The following is a 13,884-nucleotide window of genomic DNA, read 5'->3' on the forward strand; positions in this document are numbered from 1 at the left end:
ATTAGTCATATTACCTTGTATCTTGTTCCGATTTTGTTTTGTTTTGATCTTAAATTCTCTAAACCTCAGGTGACAAAGACTATGTGTGCTTTTTTACTCTTAAATTTTCAGTGTGAAGATACCTGATACCAATCACTTTCTTCTTTTGCCCTCTCTTCTTCAGAAAGCAAACCAACCAAACTAAATAACTCACCAACAATATACAATCACTCTTGCTAACCAACAAAACAACTTACTTGCTTACTTTATTTATTTATTTATTCTTTTTTTGAGCTGGAGTCTTGCTCTGCTGCCCAGGCCGGAGTGCCGCTTGGCTCACTGTAGCCTCCGCCCCCCCCAGTTTCAAGTGATCATCTCACCTCAGCCTCCCAGGTAGCTGGGATTACATGTGCTTGCCACCATGCCTGGCTAATTTTTATATGTTTTGTAGAGACAGGGTTTCACCATGTTGGCCAGGCTGGTCTTGAACTCCTGACCTCAAGCGAATCTCCCGCCTTGGTCTCCCAAAATGCTGGGATTACAGGTATGAGCCACTGTGCCTGGCCTCAAAGAACTTACTTTGAAACTCTATGAACATACCAGCATTTTGTACTTAGGTTCACAGTCGTGCAAGATGTCTTTCCCTATTTTATTCAACTTGTAATAGTGCTGTCAATATCTCTTAGGATTTGAAATGTTCAAGCCTCCAAGAAAGACTGTTAATTGTTACTGCACTGTCAACAGACATGTGCCAACAAAATGAAGGTAAGTCTCATCTCCCCACACCCATGTTTCACATTTCATCTCACCCTCTTCTTCTCTCCCACTGCCTCATTCAGAATACGATATACTATGGTAAGAAAAGTAGGGAGAAAAACATTTTCTCAACAAAATATCATCTTGCATTATCAAAAATCCTGAATCTCAATGTAGGGAGATATGAAATACAGATAGCATCATGAGAGAAATTTGGCACAAGTAACTAATACTATTGTAAATTTTCTATGAAATTTTACTTTATAATCCAAAAATAAATAACTGCCAATTATTTTGCACCTTATGCATTTTTGTAAAAATGGGACATATTTTCATACCTTTGTTGATATCAATGAGTTGTTTCTTTTTCTTCTGGCGTTCTAACTTTTCTTGCTCAGCTTTCTCTTTTGCAAGTTTTGCCCTCCTGGTCTTCTCTTCCATTTCTCTTCTCTTATTGTTTTCTCTCAGTGCTTCCTATACACATAAACAAAGTTAAACAAAAACCTTTCCATTACTTATATAATGGAGAAGTTGCACAGCTTTAAAATTATATAAATATGCCAAGATGGGAAGGTATTACAGCAGCCTGAAGACGTATACATACACTTTTGAGAGAGACAATTAATTGTAAGATGTCTCTTTTTGAAAAAAGATTTAGAAATAACTCAGTCTTAAATTGCCATTATCTAGGGTGCCAGAAAATTAAGGATATCAATGTTACAGATTTAATGATAAACATACTTTATCTATTATTAAAATATGAAATAGTTTGACACAAAAGAGAAGACTTAGTAAGTAAACATGATTCAGCAAGTATTTTACCCCCTTTATTGTATACTTTTCTGTTATCTGCAAAATTGAGATTAAAAAAAACTACCTCATAGGATTTTTTTGTGAGGAAAAATGATATAAACATAAAGTGCTTAGAACAGATCCTGATATATGATAATCAAGGAATTTTAGTCTATGACGGTGATGGTGGTCATCCTGGTACTGGTGATAATGATTACATCTAATCATGCAGGGCATGAAACAATCAGCAGTATTATCACAGAAAAGAAATACCTTCAAATTTGACAGCTTTTTACATGTCAAAATATTTGGAAATGCTGAAACATATTTCAAGCTATTGTCTATTTTATTTTGGATAGATTATTTGTGGAACTCAAGCGAATGAGTACATTCCAGTAATGGCATTAGAGAAAGCTGAATTAATGTGATCAGCTGGAATATCAACTTCCTTTGAGTTCAGATAAATCACGAATGCAGAGACATATTAACTACAAGTTCCTTCTATCAAGTTGCTCTGTTTTTTTTTTCTATTATGATTGATTAACTATGCTTCGTAGCATGTACAAACTGTTTCACAAAAACTATTTTGTTCCAGAAATCCTAAAGAAAAAGACTCAGTAACAAGAATATGTCTACAAGGCTTTGCCTGGAGGGGTTTACATTGAAATAATTTTTTCTTTATGTTAAAAGACACAGTAGTTTAGCCTTAAAATCCCTTTCAAAATTCTCCTTGTGTGCAAGAATTGATTTATTCCTACAAAATCTAAATGATTTTACTTTCACTGGTACCTCCTCTTTCTCCGGTGATTCTTTTTGTGCTCTTAGACTCCACAGCAATAGGCTAGGAGCACAGAAGTACCTGGCTGTTATAGACGAACTCAAAGACCACTACTTAAAATAAACTGGCATACAAGAATCATAATTTTAAAGCAGGGTTTCTCAATCTCAGCACTACTGCCACCTTGGGCTAGATAATTCTTTGTTAGAGGAGCTGTCCTATGCACTGTGGGATGTTTAGCAGCATCCCTGGCCTCTACCTGCCAGGTGCCAGTATCATCCCACTCCAGTTGTGACAATCAAAAATGTTTCCAGAAATTGCCAAATGTTACTCGGAGGAAAACCTTGCCCCAGGCAGAGAACTACTAATGTAAGGGATTTTATAAAGATAATTTATTCACAAAAAATTAGTGTCCATTCTGTTAAACCAACCTTCCTTTTACAGATGTGGAAACTGAATTCTAAATGAGTTTACGTACTTGCCTAAGTTCACACATTGATGTAATTACAAGGCTGGAAGGGAACCCTGGTTTAGTGTTTGTTTTATTATATAAGGAAGAAAAGAACATGTAGATGTAACATCAAAAGCACAAGCAACAACAAAAAATAGACAAATAAACCTTCATCAAAATGGAAAACTTTTGGTCATCAACAAACACTGTTAAGGAAGTGAAGCCACAACCCAGAATGGTAGGAAATATTTGCAAATCATATGTCTCATAAGAATATATAAAGAACACTTAAAACTTGACAATCAAAAGGCAAATAACCCAATTAAAATGGGCAAAGGGTTTGAACAGTTATTTCTCCAAAGGAGATAAACATATAACCAATAATCACATGAAAAGATGCTCAACATCATTAATCACTAGGGAAATGCAAATCAAAACCACAATGAGGTACCACTGCACAGCCACTAGGAGGGCAGTAATTTCAAAATAATAATAATAAAAAGATAATAACAAGTAAGGATGTGAAGAAATGGAAACTCCTGTGCATTGCTGGGGTAAATGTAAAATGGTGGCCTTTTAGGAAAACAGTCTGTCAATCCTTCAAAATGCTAAACATAGAGTTACTATATGATCCAACAATTCCACGCCAGGATACACACTACCCAAAATAAAATAGATGTTCATGGAAAAACATGTACAAGAATGTTCATAGTAGCATTATTCCTAATAGCCAAAAAGTAAAAACAACCCAAATGTCTATCAATCAATGAATGGATAAGCAAAATGTGATATATATCCATACAACTGAATATTATTCAACCATAAAAAGAAATACCGATACATGCTTAGTATCATACATGATACTAAAACATGTATGAACCTCAAAAACATCATGCTAAGTGAAGGAAGCCAAACACAGGTCACATATTGTATGATTCCATTTATTTGTAATGTCCAGAATAGGCAAATCCACAGAGACAGAAAGTACATTAGTGATTGTGAGAGGGTGAAAGAGGGGGTAATGAGAAGAAACTGACAATGAACATGGAGTTTCTTTTGTGGATGGTGAGGGGGAGGTGACGGAAGTCTTCTGGAATTAGATAGTGGTGATAGTTTCACAGCCTTACAAATATAATAAACACCACTGAATTTTTTTTTTTTTTTTTTTGAGATGGAGTCTTACTCTTGTCACCCAGGCTGGAATGCAGTGGCACGATCTCGGCTTACTGCAACCTCCGCCTCCCAGATTCAAGCAATTCTCCTGCTTCAGCCTCCTGAATAACTGGGATTACAGGCACACGCCACCACACCTCGCTAATTTTTGTATTTTTAGTAGAGACGGGGTTTCACTATGTTGGTCAGGCTGGTCTTGAACTCCTGACCTCATGATCCACCTGCCTCGGCCTCCCAAAGTGCTGGGATAACAAGCATGAGCCACTGTGCCCAGCCAAACCACTGAATTATATATACTACAATGGTGAATTTGTCTTGGTGTTGACTTTCTATGCTCAGGCCAGTACAACACTTGAATATATTTTATTAGTGGTCAAATCTCTGAGTTGGTAAACAGTCACCAAGATCTGGGAGGACTATTGTATTATCAATCTAATGGGTTGATTAGATGCTAAGTGCTGCCATTAGGGATCCTCACTATAAAGATGGAGGGAAAAAACCAACCTGTTACTTGCATTTGTACTTCTTCTTTGTTCTGATAATAACAGCTACTCTTTAATGTAAATCTATTATGTACCCAGTATTTTAAACATATAATAGCTCGTCTTAAAAACATACTTTGGAATCCTTATAGAAAGCCTGCAAAGTAGGTATTATTTGTTCCATTTTGTACACGAAATTTAGGTTCAGGTAGGCTAAGTGACATACCCAAAGCTACACAGCTTAAGTAGCACAACCACCTCGGATTGTTTGGCATTAGCATCTATGTTCATTTTCACTATCATGATGCCTACCAAATAGAGTTGCCAGATAAAATACAGGTTTCTCAGTTAAATTTAAATTTCTGATAAACTGTGAATACTTCTGTAGAAGTATGTCTCATAATATTTGGAACATACTAAAACAGAAAAAAATTAATGTAATATTTAGGATATATTGATACCAAAAAATTATTCACTATCTGAAATTCAACTTCAACTGGGAATCCTATATTTTCATTTGATAAACCTGGCAGTCCGATTCCCAAAACTGTGCTGATTTTCTGCAAGCATCCTTTGATAGACTAAGATCATCTAAAAAAGACAGTAGAAATGATTACAAAAACAAATGCCCAAATTGAAACCATATTTTGAGAACAGAAATGTTGATATAGATTATTGACAGGCATTATATTGTACATGAACTTGAATCACACTATTTCCGTAGCATTCTCCATGTATTTATTATTTCTGGAAAATATGTTAAAAGTTAAAAAAAAAGCTTATATAAAAATCAAACTGATACAATCTGGGATAGAAGAAAATAAGGTAAGAGATTAAATTTTTATTTGAGAGAGAGGCTTGCAACAGGCACCACTAAAGCAACGTGAATGTAGATCTAGTAAAGCATAAAACAGAACAAGTAATAGGTCTATCAGTTTATATCTGAAATGTTTCAGGAATAGATTTAACTACAAAACAATCACAATTTGTAATGGCATGTGTAATCTTAAGGAGGCCAAAACAGAATAAAAAAAATCATTTCTGTGGTTTGTCATTATTGACAGTAAAGGAAAACATCTACAAAGGCATATGTTTTTCAAGCAACACAGACTAGAATAAGATTCCGGTCCTGATGTCACCCGTGCTGTTTTCATGAAAAGGCCTCATGCGGAAAAGAATAACATATTCCTCTTGGTGTTTTTTCTTGGCTCTGGCTTTAGGAAATTAGGGATAGGAAATACAAGGTTGTTTAATTCTCTTTCCTTAGGAAACAATTTTAAAAGAGAAAGGGAAATCTTAAAGATAGTTGCATATCAATAATCTTTAGTTTTCAAGACATTAACCCTCCTACAAATGTAAAAGCTGCTGAGGAAAATAATTATTTTGAGGGATGGGTTGTATTCTCATCATGCTAGTTCTTACAAAATAAAACTCAAATAATCAAAAGAACAAAAGCAGTAGGAGCAAATGTAAGGTCAGGTTAAGAAAATCCCCTAAATAATTGACTGTGATTAACATTTCTTTGTACTTGTCAAGGCTCACTAAACATTTTAAAACACTAACTCATGAGTACTTAAACATCATTCTCAAGTAAGCATTAATCATTACTTCTCAGGGTTGGAAATGCCAACTTATTAGATTCTGTCATTGTACAGGACAGTGTTCTGTTAAAAGGATGCTAATTGGAAAAGTGTTTTGGTAGTAACCTCATACAAGATAAGAAATATGTTTACAGAAAAAAAGTCTCAGTTTTCCTGGCATATCTATTTGTTAAGAGTCGGTAAAAAGTACAAAAGGAGTAAAAGAGTAAAATATAATAAAAAATGCATGTAGAATTGACTACAAAATATTCACCAACCTAATTTTAAATCTCTGACTGAAATCTCTATTGCCTTATTGAAAAAAAAAGTGAATAAATTACAAATCTTATTTCCCTTGCTATGCATAATTACCAAACAAGACCTATGGACTAAAAATGTCATATGCTAAAAAAAAAAAAAAAGAAATTCATGTAAATACTAAGATCTCTCATTTATTTCAATTAAGCTTTAAGAAATGGATGGAACTGATTCAGAAAATTCCAGGGAGCCCAGATGCCAGCCTCATTCAGATCAGGTCTACGTGAAGCAAGCATCTTCCAACCTTATCTTGATATTTGAAAACAATACCACCAGTACCATCACCAGCACCAACCTCGAAGCAAACAATTCCTTATTTCCATTGCCTCCAATGGCTTCCTATTCCAGAGCTGACTGCTGAAGTACTTTATAAGCACCGTGAGATCACTGAAAGCTGAAGGCGTATTTCAGGGACAGAGAAATAAAACAATTAGTAGTAAGGATCCTGGAATCAGAAAAATGTGGTTTCAAATCAAAGCTCCATCACTTATCCTAAAAACTGTGTTACCTTGAACAAGTTAGTTCATCTCTTTGAGCTTTAGTCTCCACATCTGCAGAATAAAGATACTGCTTAAATCACAGGATTGTTAAACAGATTAAGTGAAATAACGCTTATGTAAAACACTTAAGACAAGCCTGGTACAGAGGAAATACTCATTATATAGTAGCTGTGATTATTATGTATAACAGGAACATCTAAGAGTTTGAACAGTAAGAATTCAGCCCTTGGCAGACAAATGACCACATCTGTTTTCAATGACTTATTTTGCAAACCCCTTCTCTCCTTTTTTTGGGAAGTTATGAGGACACAGTCTATGACCAGAAATATACCAACCTGATCTACCCTCATAACTATATTGAATATGACTTTCAACTGTACCACATTATTGGCATCTAAGGTAATTCTACAATTCCATATATATCCCTATAACTTGGCACTATGAAGAGAAAAAAAAATTGGAATGTATTCATTTTCTCTTGAGTTTTGGATCATTGTGGTTACCCACGTGAATACAGTTGGCAAGACTTTCAGTTCATTACAGTATCAGAAGTTGTATGATAGTAGAGTCACATAACCATAAACTTATATAAATTAGAAATGTCCTGGTGAAAAAATTGGTAACTCTGGCACCAGAGGAATACTGTGATCACACTGAAGAGTATTTCTTCATTCATCAGGGATGTTGGAAGGATTTGAAAATGATACTGAGAGAAATGATTTGGCAACAATATAAAGAAACCTGGTATCTTTATATTGAAAATCTTTTAATACACTAAATATGAGTCACTGAGATAGTATTTTTAATGAAAACTCAACAAAATAGGGGAAATTCCACATTTTTTTTAGAGATAGGCTCTCCCTCTGTCGCCCAGGCTGTAGTGCAGTGGTTCAATCTTACCTCACTGCAACCTCGAATTCCTAGGCTCAAGAGATCCTCTTGCCTCAACCTCTCAAGTAGCTGGGACTACAGGTGTGAGCTGCCATGCCTGGCAAAGTTTCTTTCTTTCTTTTTTTTCTTTTTGTACATATTGAGCCTAGGTATGTTGCCCAGGCTTGTCTTGAAGTCAAGCAATCCTCCAGCCTCGGTCTTCCAAAGTGCTGGAATTACAGGCTTGCACCATCAAGCCCAGCTAATATATATATATTTTTGAGACATAGTCTTGCTCTGTTGCCCATGCTGGAGTGCAGTAGTGCCATCTCGGCTCACTGCAATCTCTGCCTCCTGGGTTCGAGACATTTTCCCGCCTCAGCCTCCCGAGTAGCTGGGATTACAGGTGTGTGACACCACGCCCAGCTAATTTTTGTATTTGTAGAGATGGGGTTTCATCATGTTATCCAGGCTGGTCTCAAACTCCTGACCTCAAGTGATCCTCCTGCCTCAGCCTCCCAAAGTGCTGGGATTACAGGCATGCACCACTTCACCCAGCCGCACTCAGCTAATTTTAAAATATTTTTCACATTTTTAATCTTGAATTCTCTGAGTAACTAATGCTTTATTAGCTTTATTTTAGACTGTGCTTTTAGAGTTTGGTTTTTTTTTTTTAATTTTCTGGGGTTTTTTGCTAGACACTGAAGACTTTTTAAATTGTTTCTTTCATTCACCTCTTTTAAAAATAAAATAGAGGGGAGTGGATCCTCTGAGGTTGAGAGTTCGAGACCAGCTTGACAAACATGGAGAAAGCCCTGTCTCTACTAAAAATACAAAATTAGCCAGGTGTGGTAGCGCATGCCTGTAATCCCAGTTACTCAGGAAGCTGAGGCAGGAGAATTGCTTGAACCCGGGAAGTGGAGGTTGTGGTGAGCTGAGATTGCACTATTGCACTCCAGCCTGGGCAACAAGATCAAAACTCCGTCGCAAAAACAAAACAAAACAACAACAACAAAACATTTAAAATTTATATTGAAGAACCCCTGACCAGAATATCATCCATTTCCATATTTCCTAGAGATATATTATTCTAATTTTATGCATCTTGATAAGATTTTTAAAAAATTTCTGACCTCTAATTTTATGCCCAGAGTAAAAATAATGGGAAAGTGGCCTCTTTATATTGTTCATTTTAAGTCGGGATCCACAATCCAAACTTTCTAAGTAAAACAGCATGTTGTAATGAACACAGGATGGCCTTATGAGAGATCTAATTTAAATCCAAGCTTCTCTAGAGACTATAGTGCTTTATGCTCTTGGGCCATTCACTTAACTGAGCTAACCCTCTTCTCCCAATCTGTGAAATATAGTCATGCATCTCATAATGACATTTAGTACAACAGACGGGACCACATATACAACGGCAGTCCCATAAGATTATAACAGAACTGATAAATTCCTTTCACCTAGTGAGGTCATGGACATCATAATGTCATAGCACAACACATTACTCATGCTCTTATGGTGAAGCTGGTATAAACAAACTTACTGTGTTACCAGTCCTATAAAAGTATAGTGCATACAATTATGTACAATACACAGTACTTGATATTGGTAATAAATGACTATGTTACTGGTTTACGTATTTGCTATACTATACTTTCTACCATTTAGAGTGTACACCTACTTATAACAAGTTAACTATAAAATGGCCTTGGGCAGGTCCTTCGGGTGCTCCAGAAGACATTGTTATCACACAAGATGACAACTCCATGTGTGTTACCGCCCCTGAAGATCCTCCAGTGGGATAAGACATGGAGATGGAAGACAGTGATATTGATGATCCTGACCCTGTGTAGTCCTAGGCTAATGTGTGTGCTTGTGTCTGACGAGAGCAATTTCCAATCTTCTAAGCTGCATTCACGCTAAGTGCCCTAATACAGGTGTACCATTTTCATCTTTCATATAGTATTTTTATTGTTCCTCTTCCGTTTAGATATACAAACACTTACCAATGTGTTACATACTATATTCTGTACCGTAACATGCCGTACAGTTTTGTAGTCAAGGAACAATAGGCTATACTGTATGATCTGAATGTGTAGTAGGCCCTAGCATCTAGGTTTGTGTAAGTACACTCTATCATATTCATACAACAATGAAACCACCTAACAATGCATTTCTCAGACTGTATCCCTGTCATTAAGCAACACATAATCGTACCTGTACTTTGCAGTGTTGGTTTGCAGTTTAATGAGGAATCACATATAAAGCTATTAATCACAGTGCCTGGCACATAAAACATGTTCAATAAATGGTGGTTGTTATTATTATATTATCCCACATTTGGGCAATACAAAGGTCCTATGCATTTCAGGGTCTGTACACCATTTCCTCCAACCTAGGAGCATGTCCACATATGTGCATGCACACTGGGGAGAAGGAAAAATGCTTTTTGATATGAAAATTGTGCAACATCAGGTAAAAATTTGAAGAAACAAAACACCTACACACTCTCTTAGCCACCAACTTTGAACAGATAAGAAGACTTGTCTTTCTGTGCCATGAGAAAAAAGATAGAGGTAGAATGAACAACGAGAGGTTTTGGGGGAAAATTCTTGGTGTTAGGATGTCATATTTGACAAATCTAAGAAATAATAAAGATCATAGACTAATTTGCTATTTTGACTAACAAAGAATTTCATTCATCATTTTACTCAAGTTTCAACATGCCTCACAGGACTGGAGCAAAAACTGAGGGCTGAAGCTTCCTGGGGAAAGGTAGTGAATTTGGGGGAGAATTACTGTTTTGTTTTTGATTTTTCAGCATCTCTAGTTCTGTCACTTCACTGAGAAAATAAAGCACACAGTCTAAGGAAAGTCCATTGCTTTGGAAATTAGGAGTTTAATTTTATTTCCTTAGTGAACATTTGTCTTAGAATGAAGGATTCACTTAGTCTGCCTCAATGTTTATGGAAGGACCAGGAGAGAATTAGCCCACACTTGTTTCCTTACCCCAGGCCTTGTTAAGCTTTCTTGTACTTTTCCCATCTTTACTAATAGGAGGCTGTTAGCTGTGCTGGAACATCATTACTGAGGGATTTCAAATAGGAGATAAGATAAGATGAAAGGCAGAAACGTTTTGCTTGTTGGTGGGGTTCTCGTTTCATTCCAGTCATAACAGGAGGAAAAATAGGAAGCAATGGACAGGTTGTCCAGACCAGTGAACTAGGGTTACAGCAGCAGTTTCCTTTCCCTCTCCCAAAGATGTCCTAAACATGACAAAGAAAAAGGAAAGGCAATTCTATATGCAACAACTTTTCATCATTTTACCAAAAAATTTTTTCTTTTTAAAAATTCTCCTTCCTTCTCTTTACCTCTACTTCATATAGTTAACATATTCTGTGCTTGTTTTGGCTACTAGTAACAGTTTTGTTTTTTTTTTTTTTTTTTTTTTTTGAGATGGAGTTTCGCTCTTATTGCCCAGGCTGGAGTGTAATGGCGCAATCTTGGCTCACTGAAACCTCCGCCTCCCAGTTTCAAGCAATTCTCCTGCCTCAACCTCCCAAGTAGCTGGGATTACAAGCGTGCACCACCACACCAGGCTCATTTTTATATTTTTAGTAGAGATGGGGTTTCACCGTGCTGGTCAGGCTGGTCTCAAACTCCTGACCTCAGGTGATCCACTCGCCTCAATTTCCCAAACTACTGGGATTACAGGCATGAGGCACCTCGCCCAGCCTATACTATTGACACTCTTGCAGTTTGCTGCACTTGTCTGGAACCAAGAAGAAAAGAGGTGATAGGAAACACAGATCCCAATGTATATTACCTCTAACTGATTTGTAGCTTAGACTGAGGTTCTTATTTGTTATTACAGTAAAAGTGGGTGAAAATCCTAAAGAATATCAAAGATAAATCAGGACTCATATAATTGTCCAGGTCTTTTTCACTCCCATTTTAGAATGATCACATCAGGTTACAAATAGGAAGATACAGTGTGAGCCAAGATGAGTTTTTCAGCATTTGAACAAGGAATTGCACAACCTGATCATTAGAGAAAAAGCCTATATAAGATGATGGAAACGAGTCTTTAGAATTTTCAGCTGCAATTGAAGACAAATTAAGGCTTTCCATTAAGGAAATGAAGGAAACCTACTCTTTAATTAACACCCAACAACATTAGATATTCCTTTTCTATGGTTTCACTGTGTTTAAAGGGCATATTGGATTGAAGGAGTCATGACAAATGCTCAGGGCAAAGAATTTTCAGCTGCAGTAACTAGTCTCTGAGAGTCAGTACCTCTGAAGACTTTATCAGCACTACAAAACCACTAAACTTTTTCTTTCCCAGCGATTTCCACTTATTATGGTACAAGTGATCTTTAAAGTTGGTCTTATGAAAGATCTCATAAATACTTCATCAACCAATCAACTATGATTGCAACAGAGAAGTATAACTTCTTTCTCACTGGGGTAATGGAAACCTTGATTAGCTTGCTCAAGTAGTTAGGTGCCTCAGTAACAGACACTGAACAAATGCATTGATACTGTAGTTAAACAGGGATTAAAGACATGCTTATGAACCTATGTAATATGGTATGAATCACAGAAGTATAACAGACCATAGGTAATCTGCTAAACTAAACAAAATAGAAATGTTCTTCCCTCTTTGATTCCTGAAGTACGATTGAGGGAATGTATTCTCTCCTCAGGTCCACAAGGGGCATGGTTTCAAAGGCAAGAACTTCCCAGCAACATGCCCGACCTGCCTTCTTTTACGTCTCTATCCGGGAGATTAGAGGTCTTTAACTTTCGCGGGTGGGAAGATAGACTGCCCAGATGAGTTTCCTTTGTTTAGAAAACCCCTCCAGAAGCTATGGGAAACTCTGGGCCAAACAACAAATCAAATGTCAGAAATCAAAAATCAATCACTCCAGCAGAAGTTTAAAGGAACTCCTTTCATAGGACAGAAAACTTGAATCCAGCGGAATATCTCCCAGGTTAAAAGTCCCCTTCTCGCACATCTGTGCGGACTGCATTTCTGGATCCCCTCTCAGAGGAGCTCGCTCGCTCTTTCTTTCTCCTTTTTCCCTCTCTCTGCCTAAATAAATCACTTTCTGCAAAACTCTTTGGGGTCCGATATTTACTTAAATGAGTTCACCACACCTGGCGGGTTCCTATCCCCCATTCTCGGGTGAGTGAGGGACCAAGGGCCTAGAAGAACACATCCTATCAGGGAGTTACCTGAGCCCATCATTCGCAATTTGGTTACACTATGTTCATTTTTTCCTATAGAAAGCATTGCATTCCCTCCATATCCTTTCTAGACTATACTTCCCTGTCCCACTCTCATTTTCAGCTTCCCCAAAGCCTTGTCCTCATCTCTGTCCCTTCTTTTCTGCCAGCGAAGCCATTTATTCCTATGCATAGTTAAAAACAAATGGTGCTTCCAATAGCATATAAAGCCTTGTGTGATCTGACCTATTACCTCTCTCTGTCCTCATCTCTTCCTCAGCTATTTTCTTCCAACCCCACTGATCTCCCTCGCTCTTCATCTTTACACTTGTGTTCCTTCTGCTCTTAAGTATCTCCCTCAAGTCTCTGCTTGAATGTCTCCTTATAAGTGAAGCCTTACCTGACCACCTTAAAAAATAACCCCCAGGCCGGGCGCAGTGGCTCACGCCTGTAATCCCAGCACTTCGGGTGGCTGAGGCGGGTGGATCATGAGGTCAAGAGATCGAGACCATCCTGGCCAACATGGTGATACCCCGTCTCTACTAAAAAACACAAAATTTAGCCGGGCGTGGTGGTGCACACCTGTAGTCCCAGCTACTAGGGAAGCTGAGGCAGGAGCATTGCTTGAACCCGGGAGGCAGCGGTTGCAATGAGGTGAGCTCATGCCAGTGCACTCCAGACTGGTGCCTGGTGACAGAGCAAGACTCCATCTCAAAAAAATAAATAAATAAAATAACCCCCTAACAAACTTCCTAATTCTTTCTTCCCTATTGTAGTCTACATAACATAAAAGGTCAAAATCTAGTTAAACTTTAGATACTCTTTCCATTTTCTAAGAATTAGCAGCTGGAGCTAGTTGATTTACATAATAATAGTTTTCAGCCTGGGAGTTCTCAAAACATTAAATTACCAAGAACGTCTCTACACATAGTTCCCTATGCACCTCATATTTCTTTATTGTAGAAAA

The 13,884-nt window shown here is 37.3% G+C and overlaps 1 protein-coding gene across 5 annotated transcripts in view; it reads right to left on the minus strand.

Moving 5' to 3' along the window:
* DIAPH2 (diaphanous related formin 2) overlaps positions 1–13,884 on the minus strand; it is a 906,017-nt gene that overhangs the window by 200,029 nt on the left and 692,104 nt on the right. For all 5 annotated transcript variants that reach the window (XM_064362655.1, XM_064362651.1, XM_064362641.1 and 2 more), the window contains one exon: positions 1,074–1,209. In XM_064362655.1, the coding sequence (XP_064218725.1) occupies positions 1,074–1,209 (136 nt within the window). The remainder of the gene's footprint in view (positions 1–1,073; positions 1,210–13,884) is intronic.

Source organism: Aotus nancymaae, unplaced genomic scaffold, assembly GCF_030222135.1.
Source record: "Aotus nancymaae isolate 86718 unplaced genomic scaffold, 86718_ANA_hifiasm-v0.15.2.pri h1tg000004l, whole genome shotgun sequence".
Taxonomy (NCBI): Eukaryota; Metazoa; Chordata; class Mammalia; order Primates; family Aotidae; genus Aotus; species Aotus nancymaae.